We start from the raw sequence: 27,114 nt of genomic DNA on the forward strand, positions 1-27,114 counted from the left end.
ATCAATGGGAGGCAAAAACCTCAGGATGAGGTTTGAAAAAGACCACAGGAACTGGACAGTAGGAGACTGGAGGAAGGTCATCTTCTCTAAGTCTAATTTTTAGCTTTGCTCAACACCTAGTCATCTTATGGTTAGATGGAGACCTGGAGAGGCCTACAAGCCAAACGTCACACACTGGTGGTTAAATATAGAGGAGGATCCGTGATGATCAGGGGGTGCTTCAAGATCATAGTTGATAGTTACATGTGTGTTGCTACTGTATAGGAGCTGATACAGCCTGTATGTTCCTTAAAGTCAAAACTGAGGGCAAACAGCTGATTTGAAAGGGTGAGCGCGTCAGAAAAAATACTGTACAAGTATTTGTTGCCAGGTAAGCTTAAAATAAGGGAGATTGTGTTGTTTAAGATGAGGTGGCAGCACATCCTTTAGATAAGGAGTTTTTTTATGGTTGATGATGACAATGACAATTATGTATTTCCAATTTATGTTTGTGTTTGTAACCCTTTAGCTTGTTCATTATTTATATAACTTCTTTGATTATTGGTTTTATGTTTCTTTTAAAACTTGCATTTAACGTTTTATTTTAAGTACTTTGAGTTGTCTTGTACAGAAAATGTGCTATCCAAGTAAACCTGTCTTGCCTTGACTTTATTTAAAGCTGTTTTTGAGGCTTTAGTTTATTTAAATTAAACGTAGTTCATATTAATTAATTTGGCGTTTAGTAGAAGCTTCCAGCATCATGTATTGGAGTTTGAAATGGGACATTGCAGACTCCTTCATGTATTTAAATAGTCTAACTTTCATTTAATACTCTTCTTTAACTTTAGGAACTTCCTTTAACTTTTTGTGAATGCATGGAGTTCACTTACTTGTAACTGAGTAGATGGTTTTGTAGCCTGCAATAACGCAACTTTTTCCTGACTAGATGTTTATTGCTTGTGCTGCTTGTTTTTGTCATGAAATCTGGCAACACAGATACTGATGTACGATGGGAGGAGCAGAGAGAAAGCAGACACGCAGATAGAAATAGACTGGAATAAAACAGCATGACACTTTTTAAGCACAGATTACAACAGCAGACGCCCAGCTGCAACACTGTAAGTAACTTTTCCAACTATTATCTTTACCGTAAAAGACCTGCTTGGGGTTATTATTTGGAGTAGCAACATTTCATCCTCTCTGTGCTAGCTAGCTAGACATGAAGGCGGTGTCTAACCGATCATGTTTATGCGTTTTTATTCTGATTTACGAGTCATTGTAGCACCAACAGACTGACCAAAGTAGTAGTCAAACGCTCCTCCAGTTGTTTTTGATCTGTGTATGTTGTGGATGTATGTCTGTTATAAGATTGAGCTGTTCTACGAGGAATAAAATATGGAGTTATGAGATGTGAAAATCATTATGTCTATTTTTACACAGTGTCCCAACTGTTTCTTCATCTTCATCTTCTTCTTCTTATTATTATTATTAATTTTTATTTTATTTTAGTTTGTATTATTTTTTTGGCACCTTCTAGTACATCTAGTAGCCTGCCACAAAGTAACAGGATTAACAGAAGCAATGATATATAACAAAGATGAACACATTTAAATTAGTATTTTTGCACAGACAATGTGATTCCCTCAAAGCTACTGGCTAAAAACTTAGCATTGTCTAAAAACATGTCTAAAAAAAAATAAAGATGGACAAGCCTAATAGACTGTGTACAGCTGATGAACAATATCTGAAAATAAGGTTTGTAAAACAGGAAAAAGTCTATCAAAGACCTGACACTGGATCTGAGCGATATGTCTGGCCCCTTGGTTGACCCATCTGTGCTTGCATTAACATTTGCATGTTCCAATAAATTGCTTTACTTTTTTCCTGTCTTCCTGGAAATAAAAAAGAACATGAGGGGTGGCTCAAGAGTTTTGCGTAATGCTCAAGTATGTTAATAGCTTATCAAATGACATAATTACAATCAGTTTATTTATTTATTTATTTTTTTGGACATCTCATGTGTCATTAAGAATCCATTTCTAAACTGCCGATTAGTTTAGCATTATCTTTTCTTTTTTAATGGTGGTGTCTAGAATAGCTTTTAAAAGATCATGAAGAGTGCTAACATTTATTTGGTGGGTTGTCTGAATATGAAAATGAACCTAAATTCTGTGGCAAATGTAAGTGAAATGTCTTTGTTTTCTCACAGGATATCTGAAGCAAGAAAATGAATATCATCACACAGCTAAAACTGGAAATACCCCAACCGACAGAAACCCATCCTGTAATACAGTGTATCCTCAACAAGAACCTGAAGAAGCTCAAGAAGTTACTGAGAGACCACAACATCAATGAAGTGTATCCCTGCAAAGAGTGGAATGATTATATAACCCCACTGATTGCTGCTGTTGTAAGTCAGAGCAGTGATATCTTCCATTACCTTTTGCGTCAAGGAGTGGACCCAAATGGTCCTTCCCAAAAAGGCCTCACATCTCTACATTATGTCTCAATTTCCAAAGCACCACTTAGTTTTGCGAAGGAGCTGTTTGCTGCAGGAGCGAATCTGAACGGCTGGAATTTCATGACACCACTGCAAGTTGCTGCAGCCCACGACAGAGAAGATGTTATAAAATTTCTCCTCTCTGCTGGTGCTCAGGTGACTTTGTTACCTATAACTGATCCTCAGCATCTAAATTTAATTAAGAAATTAGCTCAGATTATTCACAACTTGGCATCCAAAGGAGATAAATTGTCTGCCAAAATCTGCTGTTTTTTGGACATGGAAATTGCTGTACGTGAGGAATCACCAGAAGAACTGTTCAGAACTTTTCAAAGTCACATGCTGCAGGAGGATCCTCAGACCCATTTGACCATGATTGAAGTGCTGTTCACTGTTACTGGGCAAGGACAAGAAAAATACTGCCAAGGAAGTATTAAATGGCTGAAAGAAACTGGAAATCTGAACACCTACATTGAAGGTGCAGTCAGTCGTTTTGCGAGCATCCCCAAGGCGCACATAAACAGGTCAATTGAGAGTTTACATGCCATCTTCTGCACAATGGAAGATATACTAAATGAGCAAGCACTGGCTATAATTCCCCAACTACTGGAACAGCTTTGTTTAAAAGAGAAACCTGATATTTGGGAAGCCGTCCTGAAAACTTTATATGTAATAATACAGAAAACAAAGGGCACCGATGGCTGGGATTCCACCTTTATGGAGAAGTTGTGCAGAACAATTGCTCCTTTTGTAAAGGAGCAGCATTCCCTTAACATCAGGATGTACACATATGGCATATTTGCAAACTTGCTCGCAATGGAACATGCAGCTAATGCTATTAAATCAGTGGGGATAACTTCAGTACCTGAAGACATACAGATTTCTGCAGATATGACAACTAATGACAAGCTGAAAGAAGTTCTCAAACGTCTGAAAATCTTTCTTTGCAAGCTGAACTCTGATTGCGAGGGCAATGCAGCCTTACCTGAACCTAGAAAAAAGAAGAAAAAGAAGAAGAAAAAGGCTAAAAGAGAGGAGAAAGAAGAGGACACAAATGCTAAAGATGATAGTACTGCATCTGCATCTGACACAGTCATGATGGTTTCTCCTGCAGATTCAACTTCAGTTGGGCGGCCGTTCCACTTTGACACCACCGGTTCATTGGGAACAAGGAAATGGCTGCAAATCAGCGAGCGATGGAAGGAAAAATTAGAGAAGCTTGTTAGCACTTATGAAAGTACGGTAACCAGAATTGGCAGCATTATTTATGTGAACGATGCAGAATTTCGAATAGCAAAAGGAAGCGATGGAACTGAGGTTTTCTTGGGGCTGAGGGATGACGGCACAGAAGTTGCGATAAAGAGAATGTCTAAAAGCAATTATCAAGTTTTGAAGAATGAGGAAGGGATCCTGCGACTACCAGAACTTGATCATCCATCCATTGTGCGATACATTGATGCTGCAGAGGACCAAAACTTTGGTTATCTTGGTCTCCAGCTTTGTGAATTCACCTTGGAAGAATGTATAAGAGATAATGATGATGACCCGCTAGTCAGACAGAAGCTTGTTTTTGAGGTTCTTGACAGTTTACGGGTGCTTCACTGTCAAAATCCTCAAGTTCTCCACAGAGATCTCAAACCACAGAATGTTTTGATTGGTAAGAAAAGTTCAAATTTATTACCAGAAATTCAGAAAATGTATCATAGTGGTTCACAGACTGGTAAAAATATAATAAGTGGGGGTAACGGGGGGCTCTAGCCTTTCTGTGTGGAGTTTGCATGTTCTAATGCATTCATGGGTTCTGTGCAGTTTCCTCCCACAGTCCAAAACCATGCATGTCAAATTAATTTGTGATTTTTAGTTGGTCCTAGACGTTACAAGAAGTAACCATATATTTATGTAAAAAGTCAGGTTAAAAAGGTTAGCACGTGCTATCTTGCTGGCATCTCCTGTTGCCATAGAAAGGTAGGTAGCAGCTCATGACCTGTTACCCTGTCCACATGACGGTAACCTGCATTTGACATATGTTAAGCATGGCTGTATTTTAAAATAATTTGTTTTCAGGGACCAAAAGTAGTTTTAGCATGTGGTAGATGGAGCAAAACGCAGAGAGAAATCATCCTTTGAGTTCATGTGTACGGTCCCTCAGAGTCATGGTTGAATTTTAAACATTGCAATATGATAACATTACCATGACGTTGGATAAAATGTCATTGTTTCACCAGTCTGAAAAAAGCCATAGTTGCAGCACTTACAATGTTATAATCTATAAATACAGAGTTGTAAAGCTGTCTAACTCATGGGTCAGTATGTTACCTATTTGCCACCTGTGAATTTGTCATTTGTTTTGGCCCACAAAGTCAGCTTGAACGTGGACATATGGCACGTGTTGGTGTTGGTACGTGGTGCATGTCAACTGGAATCAATTAAATATCCAACACCAACTGTAACTATAGCTCCACTCAACTGTGCTGTTAAATGTACTGACCATTTAAATACCAGTAAACCTTAAGAAACTGACTTTATTGTAAATGAACAAGTAATAACATCTACTGGGTTTTACATAGAAACAATTACAAGTGGTTCCAGGTAATTATCATGCCTGATGTTAGTTTTAATTTAATTTCACCACCACTTCAGGTATACCTGAAGTTTTTGGTCATATATTTCTAGTTATTACACATACCATCACACATAATATCTCTGGGTAAAAAGCCACAGCATTAAATCTCTTATTTTACACTTTTACTTGAAAATAAAATGAAAAAGTCTGGAACATAACAGAAAGTGACTTTCAGTATTACAATTAAAATCCATAAGTTGCCCTGATGTAACCCCCTGTTAGTACATTATTAAATGTATGGCAACACTATTATTACCTCATTATTGCTTTGACCGTTACCCCCACTTTTACTTTAGTTAGTTATTTATTTTGTCTTTTTTAATCTTATATGTGATACTCTTTCATGAGTCTTTCCAACATAACATCCCTGCAGATGTCACAGGGAGGGCAAGATTAGCTGACTTTGGCATAAGCAGACGTTTACTCAAAGACCAAACAACCCTGCGAACAGCCAGCGCAGGAACTAAGTGTTGGATGGCCACAGAGACTCTTTCAGAAGAATCTGACATACCATACAAGTCAAGCACTGACATACAGGTGAGTTCTTCTGCCTAATGAACCTATTTAGTAAAATACCAAAACTGATGTGATGCTTTGTTCATATTTAAGGTGGCAGGGATGCTGATTTACTACATCCTCTCTGGAGGACACCATCCATTTGGCAAATTCTTTGAATGTGAGTTCAACATTTATAAAGGGAGGTACAGTTTGGATCATGTTGAAGATGTGGTGGCGAAGGATCTCATTGAGTGGATGATCAACAAGGAACCAAAGAAAAGACCCAAAGTGGAGGAATGCCTGAGTCATCCCTTCTTCTGGCCTCGTAGAAAGTAAGAAAAAAAACTGAATGATTATAGCAATTTATTTAAGGTCTGTTACTCATATTGGTTCTGCGTGGACTGAGGTACAGATAACTGTACTGAGGGAGATGTCCAGGGTGTTGCTAACCAAGAAGCTGTAAAGTGGAACATAAATGTCTCCTTTATCTCTGTTAAAAATAAATGTCCATCATAAATGCAGTGAATGAAATGTGTGTCAAGCATCCCTAAATTCTGTATTTTATTGTCAAGACCGAAGGATGTTTACTTGGGAAATTAGTAATGTAGTTTAATAAGAACCATTAAGGTGAATATAATCAGTGTCTCTGAGTGTGATGTTGAAGTTAGATAATGGAAATCTCCAATTAAAACACAACTTTAATATCTACCTCAACACAGCAGTGAAAACTGTTACACCAATTTGATAAGCCAAGTTAACCACACACTGACATCTACAGTTTCAGTAACTTTATTAAAACTTTATTTAAGATGGGTGTGTGTTTGTTTGTTTGTTTATTTCCCCAGGAAGATAGATTACTTGAAGAAAGCAGGTAATAGGGATGAAGCTGCAAACTATCGAAATGCTGACCAGGAACTGATTCATTCATTTGAAAGGTTTGCTGAGGATGGATCCTTCAAACAGTGGAAAAATAAGGTGAATGGGTGAAAATAAAGTGTAGTCAAACCCATTGACTACAATATTTTGCTATAATCAATTTAGTTTTCTTTACACATTAAACATTTGATATCATCAGAACACACATAGCTCTTCAAAAAGAAAGCTTAGATTAACAAGACAGCTGATCACAACCATCACAGCACAAGATATTTTGTCATTTTAGATTTTACTGAGTCCTCTAATACGAAGAATCCTGGTTTTGTTTAACTCGGTTTGTTCTGCATCTTTCTGTACTTTATAAGTCAAATTTGTTTTTTTCTTTTTTTTTTTGTTTAATTTTTTTGGTCTTGCAGTTTCCAGAACAGCTGATTCAGAAGATGGATGGCAAGAAGAAATACACCGAAAACATTCTGGGATTGCTGCGATTCATTCGTAACTTCCATGAGCACTAGTAAGTTCAGCTAATTTCATTGTTCAAGATCCTTATTTTAACACTGGTTCATTTTTAAGATCCCCTAGGTATGTCAAACCTGCTTCGTAGTTCAGGGCCCAGTTGCCATGTTTATGTTGATGAGACTAGAAGCAGAGTGATGAAGGCTCCATGTCTTACAACCAAATCACTCAAAAGAGTTGTTGACAAAGTCTGCACCTTCCAAAAAGGATCACCTGACAATGTTGATGTTCTGCAACGCTACTGGCTTAATGCCCTGGGTGTCAAATATGGCCAAAAAGTTAAATTCTTCTTCAAAAAAACTGCTACAAGAATAAAGATAACTTTAGGCATAGCTTTTTGGATCTAATTGTGTTTTCACACAAGCAACTTTATGACAGGGGAAGCTTTGGTGCTGCCATAAGGAAAGCCCAATTCCCTCTAGTTTCAGCCTCAGCTTAGCAGCAAGTAGGAGCTGCAGGTCAGCAGATCTTAACTCTTTTAGTAACATATTGACAACTAGTTGGTAACAGGTCAGTAACATGATTTAATATAAAAAGAACATCTTACAGAGGCAGTCTTTTTGAAATAAAGACGAGAAGAGGTTTTCTTTGCTTTTGGTGACCACCAAAACTAAACAGAAAGATTGTTAAAAGACGTTAAATTTATGAAATGGCAAAATATTTCTTAAAGTGTCTAAAATGTTTCAGCTAAATTTTCTCTGTACCAAATGTTTCTCTGTCTTGTTTACAGCAGTAAGGAGGCAGCTGAAGTTGATGTCCTGGCATTATTTCCTGATTTATTTGGATGTATTTACAAGGGTGCCAAGAGCAATGGGTGGAATGAGGACTCACCCTTAAATGAAATGTTTCAAAGAGAAGACTTCAGTGCTGACTTTGTGATGCCCTCAGCCAACACAGAGCAGCTTCTACACGCCCCAGTTCAAGAGTCTTGTCTTAGTGATGGTATAAGTTCATTGCTATACTTTACATTTTCTCAAACATTATTACATTTGAATAGTTGTAGCATCTTTGTTGCAGCTGTCGTAATAACTTTTTTCCTTCTGTATGTAAAAACCCATGTTTCGTTGCCTGCCTGGGATTGGCTTCACCTTGACACATCTTCGGCTCCTGCTTCCTGATTTACCTCTCCTCCTCCCTCTGGACCAATTGCTGCTGCCTCTTCCAGATTCCAGGGATAAAACCTCTGCCATCCTGTCGTCTGCCAGCAGCTGTGTCCACTTGTCAGACAGCTCGCCTTCTTTGTGACTCTGATTGTTTGAGTAGTGTGGACCTCTTATTTTATTCTACTGTGGTCTAGAACTGTGCCTTTGAGGTTTCTGTGGTTTTGTTAATGTTGTTTATTCATTGAAGCAGATTTGTAATTTTGTTTTGTAGTCACTCTACTCAGACAGGTTTCGTTTCTTTTGTTTTAGACATTACTTAGTTAAATTTTTAAATTTTTTAAATTTTTAAAGTTTTCTTTGATTTGAGCAGCACCACACACCCATTACTTCTGTTTGTTTCAGCTTGTCTATAGCTGAGATGGGTGGTAAGGTTTTGTATATATTTTTTCTGTGATATCTCTACATTATAGCAGGACATAAGAAGTTTAACAAATAGATATAATGAACTAAATCCTATATTGACTTGTTTTTATAAATGGCAATGCATAAACATGTGAATTTTGATTGTATTATTTTATATTCTTGAAGTGTACTTCACCATGTGGTTGTTCTAAAGTAAGACCTTTGATAGTTATTCTGATTTTTTAAAAAATGCCATTTTTTATGGGATGCAGAATGTACCTAGCGTTATAAGACAGGGTTTATTTGTCTCTTTTTTCCAGAGAAGTGCCTCTATTTTGTGTCTGAAGGTTTTTATTAGGACTTTGTTGACTTGTTGTGAGTGTTGGCAACTGGATCATCTCCCAGTACGAGCTGACGATCCAGAGACCAATATATTAATTTAAAATCTTTTACTGTGATATAACCCTTTATCCGACTGGACTTTGGTTGATTTATGGCTCATTTTGTGTATTTAACTAAGTCTGTCTGGTAGCCTGACAGGACACCTTGTGATGGAGATGTGAACTGCAGCCATGTTCAGTTGTCTTCCTTAGCTTCAGTATCAGAGTGAGTCAACAGTTAACGAGGCAATAAAGCATGTGCTGCGTGAATTGACCGTGCGTTTATGAATAACTTGTGAGTATTGAGATTACAGACAGATTGAGTGTTCTTTATTTTATCATAATCATTGTAGATATAGCGTATATGTGATTCAGTGCCTTTTCTGGTATTCTGTAAGCAGATAATCATGTCATTGTTAGTGGGCTATTAGCATGTAGCTGTATGCTTATTTGAGAACATATTTGACAGTTATTGTTAATCCAGGAAACAGGAATTCATTGCTTCGTATCAATATTCCAGACTGTTCAGATGTTTCTTGAAAATAGTCATATTAATGATGTAGGTGTGGAGGGAGGAAGTAGTTAATTGCCATGGCTATTTATATTTGAGTTAATATTGTAGATTCCTATCTTTAGTTTAATCCTTCAAGAAACTGTGTAAAGCTTTATTTAATTTGGTTCCAATATGTGTTCTGTTGCAGACCACACACACCCCCAAACTCACCTACTTCACGCTCTCATGTTCTGTTCATCTATGTTGAATAAACAAGTTAAATGACATCTCTTCTCTGGAGCCTGATTCTCTGACCGGGATCAAAATTCATATTGTTACCACCTCAACCAGCATCACAGCTTAATGTGGAAACCCATTACCACAAAGTTAATGTATTATCAGTGGAATATGTCAGTGTTTATTATTCGTTTTGCAATGTCATACGATTGTATAGTATTATTAATATTACTTGTACTTTGTTTCTTTCAGACCACACACACACAGACAAATGGTAAATGGTTCGTATTTATATAGCACTTTACTGTACCTGGAACGATACCCAAAGCTCTTTACATTATACATCACATTCACCCACATTCACCCATTCACACACTGATGGTGAAAGCTGCTGTTGTGGAGTACTTTCTGACTCTGGATGCCATGGTGGGGTTTATTTTGTGGAAGCAGGTGTTGTGGAGAAATAGTCTGTGGTGGCATTTTGTAGTTTATTGTCCTTAATAACATTCTATAGTTTTGTGAAGTTATCTGGTTGACAGCTTCTTCTCTCTCTGTGCCATACGGTTGTTTCCCCTTTGGTGTCTTTAGTGTCTTCATAACCAGACCCTTATAAGGAAACAATCTACTGTAAGTGTGTCTTACACAATGCAATGTTTAGATACTCCTAGGAGCCTATAAGCCTGTCCATGCTTGGATCCTAAAGCAAAGAGCAGTCTGCTTACAGGTGCAATGAAGTATAGTCCTAATCTATGTATTTTTAAGTAACTCTAATTATGAAATGCTGAGAATAAGATACTTTACTGCCATCCGAAGCACTCAACCACAACCAGGAGCAATTAGGGGTTCAGTGTCTTGCCCAAGGCCACGTTGACATGAACTTGACTTGGCTGAGGATCGAACCGGCAGCCTTCAGGTTACAAGATGACCGCTCTACCTTGCTGAGCCATGCCACCCCAGACAAATGCATAATAATGCTATAAATCCAACTTCAATATTAAAGAGTTCTTGGAATTGTCTTCTCCGTGCCCTTCTCTCTGATTGAGCTCTGTCGAAAGAACCTATCAGACCATCAACATCTTCCCAGAGTGTCCCACTCTGTCACACATCTTGTAAAATCCACATTTCATACACAGGCTAACACAGTTCAGATTACTAGTGGTTAAAAGCCAGGACACACAATAAAAGGTGGAATTCTATAACCTTGGGTCTGATGCATAAATAGTGCATTACCCTGAAACCACATCTCTGCCTTTTCTTACACACAAACTAGTATTTATACAAGATAAAATGCGCACCTCACACACTTCTCAGACCACTTATACACATGCTTTTAGAGAAATTTAACTTATTTTCCTGCACCACACAGTAGCTGGTTCATGTGCCTCAATAGGCTTTTGGTATGTATGTTTTTTTTTTGTTTTGTTTTGTTTTGTTTGTTTGTTTGTTTGTTTGTTTGTTTTAGCTCTGATAAAGCAGAAGTTGCTGGTCCAAATCCTGTAGCTCAGATGTTGGTAAACAAATATGTTTTTGTTTTTGTTTGTTTGTTTGTTTGTATGTTTATTTTTTTTACAATGAACGCAACCTGTTTCTTTTCAGGGTGCTTAGGTCTGGTCTGTTACTTTTTTCCATGCAACACATTTTTTTAAATTTTCTTTATCCTGGACGTTATTCCAGTACGGAGACCATTAAATTACAAACAAAAAGCTCTTCTTGAATGTTTCAGACCTTAATTTTTCATTTTCATATTAAGTGAAAAAGTTTTTCCATGTTTTCTGTTACATAAATGTCACAACTATTAACTAAGGTTTAGGAGCAAATGGGTTTTTTATGTAAATTGGTAACATGGGGGTGTCTTGTTTGGACCAGCACAGCAGCCCTTGATAGAATAAGTGTGTGAGTTTGGTTTGAAAGTGTTAATGAGCCAGTAGACTCTGGGAAGTCTGTGCAAGACTGACTTTCTTCAGTTTTGAATTATATAGTATTGTTTTGTTGTATACATACATTTAAGATAATCAGAATTTGCACACACCACATAAAAAGCAGGGTTTCTATGTTAAAGGCTTGAAGTGGTCATTCACCCACCCACTTGTTTAGCTTCTGATGTAATTGGGTTACCGCGATTTCAAAGTACAATTTTTCAACGTTGAGTGTATGATGCAGTAAACTTGGACTGGGTTCTGTAAAGTGTTTACATTGTGTTTCTTTGCACTCATGCAGACCTTCTTATTTTGTGCAGAACTTTGCTGGTTTACACTTCATTTACTTTAAATCTAAAATAATATAGCTATATCCTTTTTGTTGTCCTGTCATCTAGTGCAGCCTGATAAGCAATACAGAGGGAAACACAATAAAGTAATACTGTCCTCCCATCTGAGATACCGTCAATGGGAGGAGCAAAAACTAAATTCAAAGGCAGGAAGGAGGATTTGGAGCGACGGACAAAATCATACCAGACTGCATATTGAGTTTTGAATTGATGATGTCCACACATTTGCAGTTGTAAGTAAACTGATGTTTCTTAAAACCTTACAAAGTTACAGTATATAGCCTACTTTAAAATATTGCTGACTGATTAGAAAGTCTGTGGTAAAGAAACTCCCATCACACACAGTCTATATGCTACAACTTCATTTAAATTTTAAAAGTTTAACTCTTTTTAAAAAAGCTGAGTGTGTGTTTGTGTGTGCTTTTGTTTGTTATACTTATATGTCAATATAAAGAAAAACGCATCGTTTTATTTCGTATGTTTCGTTTCACTTCAGCTGCTTAATGAGGAAGTTCAAACTGCGCTTGGAGGTAAAGGTGTGGCACTGTTCACCAGGACTTAAAACGCAGCCAAACAATAATTCCCTGTTCACTCAAGTAGCCACAAGTTAAACTTGTCTTTTGCAATCTTTCTCGACAACAAATTTTCAGTTAATATCTCCGACAATCCATTTTGTTGTTTGGAGTAAAAGCTGAAATAGTGTTCTCTCTCTCTCTCTCTCTCTCTCTCTCTCTCTCTCTCTGCCGAGGTTTCAACGCATTAAGGCACACAGCTAAGCAAGCGAAATCTACTCGTGTCATTGCAGTCATTTCTAAATCAATTCACATCTAGAATCGATGTAGTTTATATAGTTGTTATTTTTTATGGCAATAAATGATTCGAAAGCTGTACAAAATGGGGTACATTATGAGCTGAAAACAGGTCGGGTTGAAATGGTGTTTCCTAAATTCTAACCAGTATATTTTGACTGTGAGTTTCTTACATGTAACATACTGGCATAATCAAACAGGGGATGCAAATCTGGGCAAGCCTTAAGTTTGCTCTGCCACGTGAACCACGGGGAATATATATATACTATATGAATATATATATATTCATATAGTATATATTGTTACTTTGCAGGAACATATGACAGTTATAGACAATAAGGCAAGAAAAAAGAGAGAAACAAAAACAACAGAAAGAGGTCTGATTTGTGCTGCAAAAATATTCTTTTAAATTAGGTAATTTTGTAATTCCTTTATCTCTATTTAACTGTAAAGTATTGAATTTGATTCTTGGTCTTCATCTGTCCTATATATCATGATAAATAAGTTTGTCCCATAATCTATATTGTTTTTCAGGTATGTCAACTGGCAATGATTAAAATAAATACAGGAGCCGGGAAGAATACACATTTTATGGTGTCTATTCTAGAACCAATATCTAAGGAAAGATTACTCCACCTGACCATGTCATTCCTTATCATTTTATCTATGTTGATGTAGTTAGCATCATATAAATCTTCAAGATTATGTGTTAGCGTCACCCTAAGGTATTTAATTTTGGTTGCCCTCCAATTTAGTTAGTACGTTTGATGTTTGGTCGTTGATGGGGAGTAATTGAATGTCAGAATTTGTTTTAGATTAAGCTTGTATCGAGAACAGGACCCAAATGTCTCTTGCTGTTCGATTAAAACTGGAATCCCTGTGTCCGGGTCTTCCAGAAAACAAATTTTGTCAGCAAAAAGTCCAATGATGTGTTTTTCTCCCCCTGACCGTTGATCCCTTTATGATTTGGATTCTGTCTGATTGCTTGAGCCAGCGGCTCGTTACAGATTGCAAACAAGGTTGGGGACAGACAGCAGCCCTGCCTAGTCGATCGATTTAAAGTTATGTTCTCAGTCAGGCTGTTGTTTTTTTTTTTTTTTTTTTTACTCTTGCAGTCGGCTTTTGGTAGAGCTTTTATACAATTGATGGCTTTATCATTAAATCCAAATTTTTCAAGTACCAGATACAGAAAGGTCCAATTCACGCAGTCAAATGCTTTTTCTGCATCAAGGTTTAATAAGACTGCACTGGTGTTTGTCTTTTGAATATGGTCAATAATGTGTAAGGTTCTCCTTATGTTGTCTTGGGTTTGGCGTCCCTTAATAAAGCCCGTCTGATCTTCGTCAGTAATGTCACTAATAAAGAGTTTATATCTTTTGGAAATAATGGAGGTATATTCTTGTAGTCTACATTGAGCAGTAATGATAATCTGAACAAGTCTGGCTGTTGCTTTTCTTGGCAATTACTATATCACTGTTTCTATCTAGAATGGTGGTATTTAACCATGTTCAAGTGTGTGGCTAAATGATCGCTCAAGAAGTGGAGTGAGGCGTTCATATGTGTTCATGTGTTGATGTTCAATTTTGAGCAGCTTAGCCCTTTCCTGTTTATAGACCTTCTCTTTAGCTTTTTTTAATTGCTGCTGACTTTGCTATAAGTTTTCCTCTCTTCACTGTCTTGAGTGCATCCCACTGAATTACAGGTGTGTCCTCTCCGTTATCATTTTCCTCCTGGAAAAAATTAAATAATTTTTTAATTCTTCTCTTACCATTTTATTATTTAGTATACCAGTGTTTAACCTCCACAACATATTTTTCATTTTTCCATTTAAGTTCAAGATAAACTGCACAGTGATCTGATAAATCTGCGTTTTGAATTTCGCAATTCTTTGCCCTATATTGTTCCTCTTTGTTTATGAAAAAAAATAGCCAGTTCTTGCATAGCTGTCATTTGAGGGGGAGTATTGTGTTCTTTTAATGTTGCCTTAGTTGTCTTAGTAACATGGCTGCTGCTTTTATTATTGTTTGTTGTGTCTAATTCACTGTTCAAAATTCACCCCCACATGTTAATTTTCCATCCAATTCCAAAATTGTGGCATCAAACAAAGTTAAAAAAAGGTTTCCCACTATTGGGTGGTGCATACTGTATACATTGGCCAATGTGACCATTTCGTTTTCCAGTCTTCCTTTCACAAGTACAAATCTCCCTTCTTTATCCTTAATTTCTTTGATGGGCTCAAATTTCAATGAGTTGGGGATGAGTGTGTCCACACCTCTTCTGTACCCATGACAAAATGAGCTGTAGAATGTTTCAGCACAGCCAAACCTTTTTAGTTTCTCACTTTCTTGTCTAGAAAGATGGGTTTCCTGTAGGTAAACAATCTATGATTTGTCTTTCTTTAATCTGGCCATTACCTTCTGATTTATCGGGTTGTTAAGGCCATTGTTATTTAACAACAGTATCTTAATACAGTACTCTAACATGGAAATTTAGAACTTTTTGTGGCTTAACTATACTACAACAGTTGAACATAAAACAGCCTGACTTCCAAAGACAGGATGTTAGTGACCATCCCTTAAGATCCCTGTTGGAAGGAGGAGGGTAGAATACCTCGTTGCAGTGGGGGCCCTCCCTAGTAGTGAGTAAGAACTCAGTAATACTAGAATTGTCCAACATTATGTACTGATTAACAGAGCTTGCTCTTCATGGTCGGTACATAATTTCTAATAACATGAACCCTGAGTTGGATATTCTACTTGGCTCACAGGCGTACATATTAAAAAAATGTGTCAAAGGTAAAGTAAAACATTTTTTACACAAGTAAGGTGGCAATAATAATGTTTTAAATGAATCTGGACCACACAGTTACAACTACATTGTTCTAATCCTCTTCTGAATTCAGTCAGCCTCTCCCATGCCTCTTTAAAGTCCTCAAAATCCTCTTTTCAAATTTTCTTGACTTCGATTTTAAATTCACCAAGATCCCGCCTCATGTCTTCTTAAATTCCTTCAGTGGGTTATTATTCAGTGGGTTAGCTCTAAATAGAGCTTTCAAATAATTTATTGCCATAAAAACAACAGTAGGCTAAAAGCTACATCAATTCTAGATGTGAATTGCTTTAGAAATTACTGCAATGACACAAGTAGATTTTGCTTGCTTAGTTGTGTGTGTTCACACGATGGACATGCAAATCTCAGTAGACATGCTGTTTTCGGCTGATTAGTTTGTGCTTTTTAATATTTATCTTAAGTTTAAATTGTAACTATTCCCTGTGATAATTTTCTGACTTTTCCTCTCACAGGTTATCTGAAGCAGAGAAATTAATATCCTCACAAAGGTAGAAGTGACAGTGGATCTACTTACAGATACCCATCCTGTAAGTAAAGTAAATGTTAATTTATATAGCACCTTTCAAGTTAAAAATCACAAGTGCTTGACAATAAAACACAAAACAAAACAGGAGACATAAAAATAAACTAAGCAAAAGCTGTGATAGAGATTATAACTTACTGAACAAAAACCTGAAAAGGCTCAAGAAGTTACTAAAGGACAACCATGTTAATGAAGCTTATCCCTGCAGAGAGAGTGGAATGATTAAATCACCCTACAATTTATGCAGCTTCCCCACTTGAAAGGGATGGATACACCTATGCAGTATCAGCTGGATTCCACTCATAGACCAAACTGTTTTCTTCTTTTATTTTCCATTTATTTTCCAATGTTCTTAAAAAGACAGTTCATTTGAATGGTTGTGATGCCGATTAAAACCTTCAACAAACACACAGAAATAGAAAGAAATTACAAATCTCATGCCTGTATTCTTACTACTTTACATGAATTACAATTCTCAAAGAAACACCCACCTTAACTACTAAATCCCATCATCTGAGGATGCTTAAGTAAAATAACTTTTAACCATTTTCTGACTTGTATTTTCACAAAAATAATAAACACTGCCATAAACAATACTTTAAGCTGCATAGTTTCAAATTATTTTCATACCTAACCACCTGTTTCTAAATATTGACCAACACCAACACTTAATACTATGCATATAACTATTTACATTAACAAAATATAAATGCTTTAACTTGTGACTTCAACTTTGTTTTTTTTTTATCACAATAATGTCTAAACTATTTATTTAATGCTCCTGATCAGTAAATATTTAACCTTAGATCTATGCAAATCCCACAGTTAAAATCACACCATAAATATGCATTTGAAAATGTAAAATACTGTAACTCTCATAATGAATCAATTAATGTACACTCCTCAACCAACATAGTATTAAATAGACTCAAAGGTAGTATACCAACACATATTAATGAAACATCAGCCAGATTATCAGAGCGATCAATGGCTAAGCTAACTATAGCATGAGCTAGATGCAAACAAAGCAGCAGCAATCAAGTCCTATTCATGGTCAGTCTCTTTAACATTCAAGTCCTCTGCCTTATTAGCTGCCTCTCTGCTCCATTTGGACAGAGAAGATACCGTGAATGGGAGGAAAAGTGTGGGCTCAATATTAAGTCATAAAAATTTTGCGATTCTAAATTATTGTTTGCACATAATTTCCGATTTTGCATCTGTAAATCAAGCTTGTCACCCTGTATAAACAATCTGGCTGAAAAATTCAGGTTTGCAAATGTGCAGAAAAGGGTTTGCATGGTTGTAAAAAAGATTTGTATTTGTGGGGGAAAAAAAGTTCTTTTGCGAAAACCCATGCGAAACCCTAAAGTTGCGAATCTTGTCCATAACTTTACGCTTCTATCTGATTGGATGGTGACAAATCAAACTATTCAGAGAGCAGACAGCTTCCCATCCTTCCACACAGCTGCAGGTTTTTTAAATGACAGTGGGTGCGACAACCTTGGTCACAAAATGAATGTGATATGATTCAGTTTAAGTGTGGAGCTGCAAAATAAATTTGATAAACTATTGGATCTCTTTTTTTCTGTTCAGGAGCTCCTTCCTGATGTCTCTATCGATGTAGAAAACCCCTCACACATATAGCGTGAACCTTACTAGTAGCTTAAAGAACACACACAGAAGACTCAGAACTTGTGTTCTGCACCCACTGTGCTGCTGCGGAGAGGAGGCACTGTTTTGTTTTAAACTCTAACCAGGAAACTCAAACAACACAACAATGCACATATGCGCAAAGACTGTCTGTTAGTGACAGACATCGCATTCTAAACATAAACTGAGACGTTTAGGTGTGTCTTTCTCTATGCAAATCACCATTTTCTCCTCCACCCGGTTGTTCTCCTCCAGCAGTAACTATTTTAATGGTGCTTGGATTCCAGGGTAGCCGCTGCTGCATTAGTAACAGACGTACTCACGCCTTTTTCCATGTTTAAACTCTACTTCCCTTTAAGAGTCTACTCCACTTTAAGAGTCTGCAGAGGTCTTTTTTTATTTAATTTTACAAATTTGTACAAAAATTTGTCTGTTTTATGCAATGTATGCTTTGTACACTATGTACACTATTTGAACATATTCAAGCAGCCTATGGTCGCCATGGAAGCTGGAAGCAGTTAATAGTTTGGACTTTTTAGATAGTTATCTTAAGTTTAAATTGGAACTAGTCCCTGTGATAATTTTCTGACTTTGTCTTCTCACAGGTTATCTGAAGCAGAGAGATGAATATCATCAGAGAGGTACAAGTGACATTGCCTCTAGTGACAGAAACCCATCCTGTCATAGAGAGTATTCTGAACAACAACCTGAAAAAGCTCAAGAAGTTACTAATAAAGCAACAATGTTAATGGAGTTTATCCCTGCAGAGAGTGGAATGATAATATAACCCCACTGATTGCTGCTGTTGTAAAACACAATAGCAATATCTGCTCTTATCTTTTAGAGGAGGGCGTGGACCCTAATAGTCCTTCTCAGTATGGTTGGACACCTCTGCATTATGTCTCACGATCCCAAGCACCACTTCTTTTTGTAGACAAACTGCTTAAAGCTAAAGCTGAGCCAAATGGATGGAAAAACCAGATCTTCACACCACTACAAACTGCTGCCTTCAGTGACAGGGAGGATGTAATGAAACTGCTCATTTCTGCCAAAGCACAGGTAACTTTGATACCTGTAAATGTTTATGACCATTTAACACAGAATAAAAAAATAGCTGAGATGATTCACGACTTGGCATCCAAAGGAAATCAGTTATGCTCTAAAATCTGCCATATTTTGGATGTGGACATTTTTGTGCAAGAGAAATCACCTGAGGAAGTGTTCAGAACGTTTTACAGACACATGCTGCTGGAAGATCCTCAAACCCATGTGACCATCATTGAAGTGCTGTTCACTGTTACTGGGCAACAGGAAGAAGAATACAAACGCAGAAGTATTGAATGGCTTAGAGAAACTGAAAAGTTAAATACCTACATTGCAGATGCAGTCAGTCGCTTTCCAAACATCTCCAAGAAGCAAGTGAAGTTAGCAATCGATACTTTACACGCTGTTTTCTGCACAATGGAAGATATACCAAACGAGCAAGCACAGGCCATAATTCCCCAACTTCTGGAACACCTGTTCTCAAAAGAGGGGCCAGACTGGTGGATAACCCTTCGGCAACCACAAGAAAGATGTGATATATGGGAGGCTGTTCTGCACACACTGTATGTGATAACACAGAAAACAAAAGGCATCAATGACTGGGATTCCAGCCTTTTGGAGAAATTAAGCAAAACAGTTGCACCTTTGATAAATGAGCAACACTCTTCTTACATCAGGATGTACACATACGGCATATTTGCAAACCTGCTACCAACCAAGACCTTTACATCAGTGGAGATAACGTCAGTGCCCGAGGACATACTAACATCTGCAGATATGACGACCGATGACAAGCTGAAAGAAGGCCTGAGACGCTTGAAGGATCATTTCAGCAAGTCAAGCTCATCTGAATCCAAGAAAAAGAAGAAGAAGAAGAAGAAAAAGACGAAAAAATCAAACAAGCAAGAAGACCCTAATAATGAAGGTGACAGTGCAGCAGCTGATCCAACAACAGTTCCTGTTGTGGAATCAGTTTCAAATGTGAGGCCATTTAATTTCAGCCCCACTGGATTATCAACACCAAGAAAATGGCTGAAAATCAGCAGAAGGTGGAATGAAAAATTTAGGAAGCTTGAAGGCACTGATGAAAGTAGACTAACCAAAGTTAGGAGCATAATTTATGTTAATGATAGAGAATTCTGTATAGCGAAGGGAAGCGATGGAACTGAAGTCTTCTTGGGGCTGAAGGACGACGGCACAGAGGTCGCACTTAAGAGAATGTCTAGAAGTAACTATGAGGTACTGAAGAATGAGGAAGGAATCCTGCGACTACCAGAACTTGATAATCCATCTATTGTACGATACATTGATGCTGCAGAGGATGAGAACTTTGGATATCTTGGTCTCCAACTTTGCGAGCACACCTTGGAAGAATACATCAGCATCATTGGTGCTGATCTGCTGAAGAGAAAGAAACTCATCTATGAGTTTCTTTACAGCTTACAGGTGCTTCACTGTCAAAATCCTCAAATTCTCCACCGCGATCTCAAACCACAGAATGTTTTGATCGGTAAGTAAAGCTAAAGATTCACCATCTTGAATTTAGAAAACTACTTTTACATTACATCTTGGTAAGACCATGTTAATAGTGAGGTAAGAGTTTGATAATAACTAATTAATTAACAGTTTCATTGCAATAGAGGTAATAGTAAAGTTGTACTATGCACTTTTTTTTAGACTATTAAGAGTTCTCTTCGGGTTCTCTGGCTTCCTCTCACCATCCAAAGACATGCATTAATTGGTCACTCTAAATTCTCTCTAGGAGTAAGTGCATGTGTGAATGGTTGTCTCATTCTATGTTGGCCTTGCAATGGACTGGTGACCTGTCCAGGGTGTACCCTCTCACCTGTTAAAATGCTGGGCTAGACTCCAGCTTAGCAGCGACCCGTAATGGTCTAAGCGGTTCAGATAATGAATGAATAAGTTAAGAAGTTGTTTTAATGAAGAAAAAAAAAAAAAAAAAATTAAACCGTAACTTGACTATTACTTTGCTGGTTACATCTTGTCTATGTATTAATTTGTTCCTCTTTATTAAACAGAGTATTACCTCACTTTTACAAATTTGTAATCACACTGTCACAATAGCATAGTACTACCACGGCATTAATCTTTGCATATATATTTATCAGTCATAATACTCAGGAGTTTTTCATATACACATAATTTTCCCCCAGATGTCACAGGGAGGGCGAGATTAGCTGACTTTGGCATAAGCAGGCGTTTACTCAAAGACCAAACAACCCTGCGAACAGCCAGCGCAGGAACTAAGTGTTGGATGGCCACAGAGACTCTTTCAGAAGAATCTGACATACCATACAAGTCAAACACTGACATACAGGTGAGTTCTTCTGCCTAATGAACCTATTTAGTAAAATACTAAAACCAATGTGATGCTTTGTTCATATTTAAGGTGGCAGGGATGTTGATTTACTACATCCTCTCTGGAGGACACCATCCATTTGGCAAATCCCCTAAATGCGAGTACAACATTTCTGAAGGAATGTACAGTTTGGATCATGTTGAAGATGTGGTGGCGAAGGATCTCATTGAGTGGATGATCAACAAAGAACCAAAGAATAGACCCAAAGTGAAGGACTGCCTGAGTCATCCCTTCTTCTGGCCTCGTAGAAAGTAAGAAAAAAAACTGAATGATTATAGCAATTTATTTAAGATCTGTTACTCATTTTGGTTCTGCGTGGACTGAGGTACGATGCAAGTCATTCACATGTTTCTTTAATAGATTAGTCAGTGAATCAAATTAAAAAAAACATTTATAAACATAGAATGTACCCTGAAATAGCACTATCATTTCTTATGTTAAAAGAAAATTTAACCTCTTAGAGTAAGTGATGTTTAACTAATCATAAATTATTCAAGTCACAGTGGTTAGATTGTGGCCTCGTGGGTGAGTGTGTTTCAGAAACTTATATGAGCAAAATGTATTGATGTGAGCCGACAAGTTATAAATGATCTGTTTTACTTGGTTGATCTGTGTTGTCCCATTATTAGTGTCGTTTGGTTGCTTATGTTGCATTTTAGATTATTTTATCATGATGTGAAACTGTGACAACATGACTGTAGTGTGTACAGATAACTGTACTGAATGAGATGTCCAGGGTGTTGCTAACCAAGAAGCTGTAAAGTGGAACATAAATGTCTCCTTTATCACTGTTAAAAATACAGCAGTGAAAACTGTTACCCCAATTTGATAAGCCAAGTTAACCACACACTGACATCTACAGTTTCAGTAACATTAAAACTTCATTTAAGTTCTTGTGTTTATTTACCACTTTATAAAGCGCTTTTTTGATTGTTTGTTTATTTCCCCAGGAAGATAGATTACTTGAAGAAAGCAGGTAATAGGGAGGAAGCAACAAACTATCGAAATGCTGACCAGGAACTGATTCATTCATTTGAAAGGTTTGCTGAGGATGGATCCTTCAACCAGTGGAAAAATAAGGTGAATGGGTGAAAATTTAGTTTTCTTTACACATTACACATTACACATTACACATTTGATATCATCAGAATACACATAGCTATTCAAAAAGAAAGCTTAGATTAACAAGACAGCTGATCACAACCATCACAGCACAAGATATTTTGTAATTTTAGATTTTACTGAGTCCTCTAATACGAAGAATCCTGGCTTTGTTTAACTCAGTTTGTTAGATTAGATTAGATTAGATTAGATTAGATTAGATTAGATTAGATTAGATTAGATTAGATTAAACTTTATTGATCCCACGGACGGGGAAATTCACTTATTACAGCAGCAAAGCAGAGAAAGTGAAAAAAGAAAGAATAAATAGATAAACTTAAGAATTAAATAAAACACAATAAACATAAAAACAATAACAGTATAAGGTGACGGTATAAATGACTGTGTAAACAGTGTAAACAGACTACAACATGACAGCCTGATTCAGGTGTTACAGATTGTTGTAGAGTCTGACAGCAGTTGGGATGAAGGACCTGCGGAGCCTCTCTTTCTTACACCGTGGGTGTAACAGTCTGCTGCTGAAGGAGCTGCTCAGGGACCCCACAGTGTAATGTAGGGGGTGAGAGGTGTTGCTCATGATGGATGTCAGTTTGGCTAACATCCTTCTCTCCACCACTTCCTCTACGGAGTCCAGAGGACAATCCAGGACAGAGCTCGCTCTCCTGATCAGTTTATTGATCCTGCTCCTGTCCCTGTCTGTGCTGCTCCCTCTCCAGCAGACCACAGCATAGAATATGGCTGAGGCCACCACAGAGTCATAAAAAGTCCTAAGGAGAGTCCCACACACTCCGAAGGACCTCAGTCTCCTCAGCAGGTGGAGGCTACTCTGTCCCTACTTGTAGAGGGCGTGGGTGTTTGTAGACCAGTCCAGTTTGTTGTTTAGGTGAACACCAGAAATTTACAGTTCTCCACCACCTCTATGTCCGATCCCTGGATGTTTACCTGTGTGAGAGAGGATGCTTTCCTCTGGAAGTCCACAGTCATCTCCTTTGTCTTGCTGGTATTTAGCTGGAGCTGGTTACGCTCACTCCAGCTGACAAAGTCCCTGATGACTGTCCTGTATTCCAGATCATCCCCCTCAGAAACACAGCCAACAACGACTGTGTCATCGGAGAACTTCTGGATGTGGCAGTGTGTGTTATTGTAAGTGAAGTCCGAAGTGTAGAGAGTGAAGAGGAAGGGAGAGAGCACCGTACCCTGAGGGGCACCTGTGCTGCAGAGCACCACATCAGACTCACAGTGCTGCAGCCTCACATACTGTGGTCTGTTGGTGAGATAGTCCTTAATCCATGCAGTCAGGTGTTGGTCTACTCCCATACTTTCCATCTTCACTCTTAGCAGTGAAGGCTGGATAGTATTAAAAGCGCTGGAGAAGTCGAAAAACATGAGTCTCACAGCACTTCCGCTGACCTCCAGGTGTTGCAGTGATCTGTGCAGCAAGTAAATCACTGCGTCGTCCACTCCAATCCCAGGCCGGTAGGCAAACTGCAGGGGGTCCAGCTGAGTGTCCACCAGGGGTCTTAGCTGTTTCAGAATGATCCTCTCCATGGTCTTCATCAGGTGAGAAGTCAAGGCAACAGGCCTGAAGTGATTGGGCTCCTTTGGGCACCGTATCTTCGGTACCGGGACCACACAGGAGGTCTTCCACAGGGCCGGGACTTTCTCAAGGCTCAGGCTCAGATTGAACACGTGCCTGACCACACCACAGAGCTGTTCAGCACAGTCCTTGAGTAGTCTGGGGCTGATGCCGGCTGGTCCTGGGGCCTTCCTTGCCTTAATCTTTTTAAGTTGACTTCTCACCTGATCGTTTGTTATGGAGAGGGGGGTGGAGGATAACTGAAGTGGTGATGAGTGGTGAGAGTGTTAGAGGAGGGATAGAGGGGGGTGGTGAACTAGTTGGAAGGGGGTCAGTGAGCTGGTGGGTGTCAGATGTTGAGGGTGGCAGGTCGAGGAGAGGCATCTTTCTGTATTTTTTAAGTACTTATAAGTACTTTATAAGTAAGTACTTTAAGTAAGTAAGTACTTTATTCTGTACTTTATAAGTCAAATTTTTTTTTTTTTTTTTGTTTAATTTTTTTGGTCTTGCAGTTTCCAGAACAGCTGATTCAGAAGATGGATGGCAAGAAGAAATACACTGAAAACATTTTGGGATTGCTGCGATTCATTCGTAACTTCCATGAGCATTAGTAAGTTCAGCTAATTTCATTGTTCAAGATCCTTATTTTAACACTGGTTCATTTTTAAGATGCCCTAGGTATGTCAAACCTGCTTCGTAGTTCAGGGCCCAGTTGCCATGTTTATGTTGATGATACTAGAAACAGAGTGATAAAGGCTCCATGTCTTACAAACAAATCACTCAAAAGAGTTGTTGACAAAGTCTGCACCTTCCAAAAAGGATCATTAATTGCAAGTTTAACAGAACCTTAGAAGAGACATTGTACAGCTGCACAAAGCTGGGAAAAGCTATTTCAATAATAAGCTATTATTGCCTTTTGGCAATAAAGTATGAGGGAAAAATCAGCCACAGAAGTTTAACTAAGAGTTGCAATCTCTTTGCAAGCCCCAACAGCTTTACAACTCAAATATGTGTGACTCCTGTCAGGCCAGGCCATACAGACATGTATAATACGCTCTGCTGAATCATTGTAACACCTGACAATGTTGATGTTCTGCAACGTTACTGGCTTAATGCCCTGGGTGTCAAATATGGACAAAAAGTTCAATTATTCTTCAAAAAAATTGCTACAAGAATAAAGATAACTTTAGGCATAGCTTTTTGGATCTAAATGTGTTTTCACACAAGCAACTTTATGACAGGGGAAGCTTTGGTGCTGCCATAACGAAAGCCCAATCCCCTCTAGTTTCAGCCTCAGCTTAGCAGCAAGTAGGAGCTGCAGGTCAGCAGATCTTAACTCTTTTAATAAAATATTGGCAACTAGTTGGTAACAGGTCAGTAACATGATTTAATATAAAAAGAACATCTTACAGAGGCAGTCTTTTTGAAATAAAGATGAGAAGAGGTTTTCTTTGCTTTTGATGACCACCAAAACTAAACAGAAAGATTGTTAAAAGACATTAAATTTATGAAATGGCAAAATATTTCTGAAAGTGTCTATAATGTTTCAGCTAAATTTTCTCTGTACCAAATGTTTCTCTGTCTTGTTTACAGCAGTAAGGAGGCAGCTGAAGTTGATGTCCTGGCATTATTTCCTGATTTATTTGGATGTATTTACAAGGGTGCCAAGAGCAATGGGTGGAATGAGGACTCACCCTTAAATGAAATGTTTCAAAGAGAAGACTTCAGTGCTGACTTTGTGATGCCCTCAACCAACACAGAGCAGCTTCTACACGCCCCAGTTCAAGAGTCTTGTCTTAGTGATGGTATAAGTTCATTGCTATACTTTACATTTTCTCAAACATTATTACATTTGAATAGTTGTAGCATCTTTGTTGCAGCTGCTATCATCTGTAGTCGTAATAACTTCTTTCCTTCTGTATGTAAAAACCCATGTTTCGTTGCCTGCCTGGGATTGGCTTCACCTTGACACGTCTTCAGCTCCTGCTTCCTGATTTACCTCTCCTCCTCCCTCTGGACCAATTACTGCTGCCTCCTCCAGATTCCAGGGATAAAACCTCTGCCATCCTGTCGTCTGCCAGCAGCTGTGTCCACTTGTCAGACAGCTCGCCTTCTTTGTGACTCTGATTGTTTGAGTAATGTGGACCTCTTTTTTTATCCTACTGTGGTCTAGAACTGTGCCTTTGAGGTTTCTGTGGTTTTGTTAATGTTGTTTATTTGTTGAAGCAGGTGATGTGACAAAATAGTTGAGAGGGAAATGCTGAGAATCAGATATTTTATTTACCCTTTAGGTAAAGTTTTTTTTTAAGTTTTTAAGGCATACTGTAAATGACTGGTTGTTGATGGTCGATTCACATGTCTGCCATCTAGCGGTGGAAAGTGGTAACAAGTTTAAGCTCTCTATCTGGAGACATGGCCTGGTCCTTTTCTCAACTTTGAGACTTTAGGACTTAGAGGGTTAATTCTTAACTGGTATTTTGATACTTGTTAGGAGGTTGGGCCAGGTTCTGCAGATTTTACATTAACAACCTTTGATTTTGTGTTGTTTGGTTATTGGTTTAGTGGTGCTACTCTTGTAGTTTTGTTTTGTAGTCACTATACTCAGACAGGTTTTGTTTCTTTTGTTTTAGACATTATTTAGTTAACTAGGTTATTTATTATCAGTTTAGCCCCTTTCTAATTAGTGTCTTTCTTTGATTTGAGTAGCACCACACACCCATTACTTCTGTTTGTTTCAGCTTGCCTATAGCTGAGATGGGTGGTAAGGTTTTGTATATATTTTTTGTGATATTTCTTCTGTTTAGAAGAATATAATATAAAATAAAATAAAAGGTCATTTAGTTTTTGAAAACCCCAAAGGTTAGGAGAAAAACATATATCACATATAACACAAAAATCATGGTATAATTATTGTTCTGATTATGTGAAAATGTCTGACATGCTGAAATTGTTAAAAAAGAAGAAGAAGAAGAAAAATAAAAGTTGTTGATGATACATTTTACTGTTAGTATGAATGATTTTTTACTTTATAAATTAAGAGGCTGATTCAGATTTCCTGTTGATTTTAGACTATTGTCTCTACCTTTTAGCCTAGCAACAACTTAGTGCTCTGGATGAAATAGTAGGATGAACCAATAAACCAACCTCAATAAATCAATCAATCAAAATGTAAACAGTGACATAAGAATAGAGTAAGAGAATAAGAAGAGCCTTTATTAGTCCCTCAGTGGGGAAATTGCTTTGTTGCAACAGTAGAGGTGATATAATAAAGAACACACGCACAATAA

At 37.7% G+C, this 27,114-nt stretch overlaps 2 protein-coding genes across 5 annotated transcripts; both read left to right on the forward strand.

Annotated features, from left to right (window-relative positions):
- Positions 1-979: 979 nt before the first annotated feature.
- Positions 980-26,821, forward strand: LOC121640764. Of its 4 annotated transcripts, XR_006010571.1 has the most exons (9): positions 980-1,097; positions 2,189-4,136; positions 5,476-5,639; positions 5,712-5,932; positions 6,446-6,575; positions 6,893-6,990; positions 7,723-7,934; positions 8,158-8,525; positions 26,437-26,821. XR_006010571.1 is itself a non-coding variant. In XM_041986625.1 (8 exons), the coding sequence occupies exons 2-8, from the start codon at positions 2,207-2,209 to the stop codon at positions 8,108-8,110; spliced, it is 2,769 nt and encodes a 922-aa protein (XP_041842559.1). In that variant the 5' UTR covers positions 980-1,097; positions 2,189-2,206; the 3' UTR covers positions 8,111-9,668. The 4 variants fall into 4 exon arrangements, 3 of the variants coding, with proteins under 3 accessions (XP_041842559.1, XP_041842557.1, XP_041842556.1); XM_041986625.1 differs by lacking the exon at positions 26,437-26,821 and having other exon boundaries at positions 8,097-9,668; XM_041986623.1 differs by lacking the exon at positions 26,437-26,821 and having other exon boundaries at positions 7,726-7,934; positions 8,158-9,668.
- LOC121640765 (sensor for unfolded proteins in the ER ire1-like) lies at positions 11,923-26,821 on the forward strand. Its single transcript, XM_041986626.1, has 9 exons — positions 11,923-12,106; positions 15,985-16,059; positions 18,311-20,259; positions 20,924-21,087; positions 21,160-21,380; positions 22,080-22,209; positions 24,340-24,437; positions 25,421-25,632; positions 25,808-26,821. Exons 3-9 carry the CDS (start codon positions 18,735-18,737, stop codon positions 25,819-25,821), a joined length of 2,364 nt encoding a protein of 787 aa, XP_041842560.1. The 5' UTR covers positions 11,923-12,106; positions 15,985-16,059; positions 18,311-18,734; the 3' UTR covers positions 25,822-26,821.
- Positions 26,822-27,114: the final 293 nt, after the last annotated feature.

Source organism: Melanotaenia boesemani, chromosome 5 (assembly GCF_017639745.1).
Source record: "Melanotaenia boesemani isolate fMelBoe1 chromosome 5, fMelBoe1.pri, whole genome shotgun sequence".
NCBI classification, from domain to species: Eukaryota; Metazoa; Chordata; class Actinopteri; order Atheriniformes; family Melanotaeniidae; genus Melanotaenia; species Melanotaenia boesemani.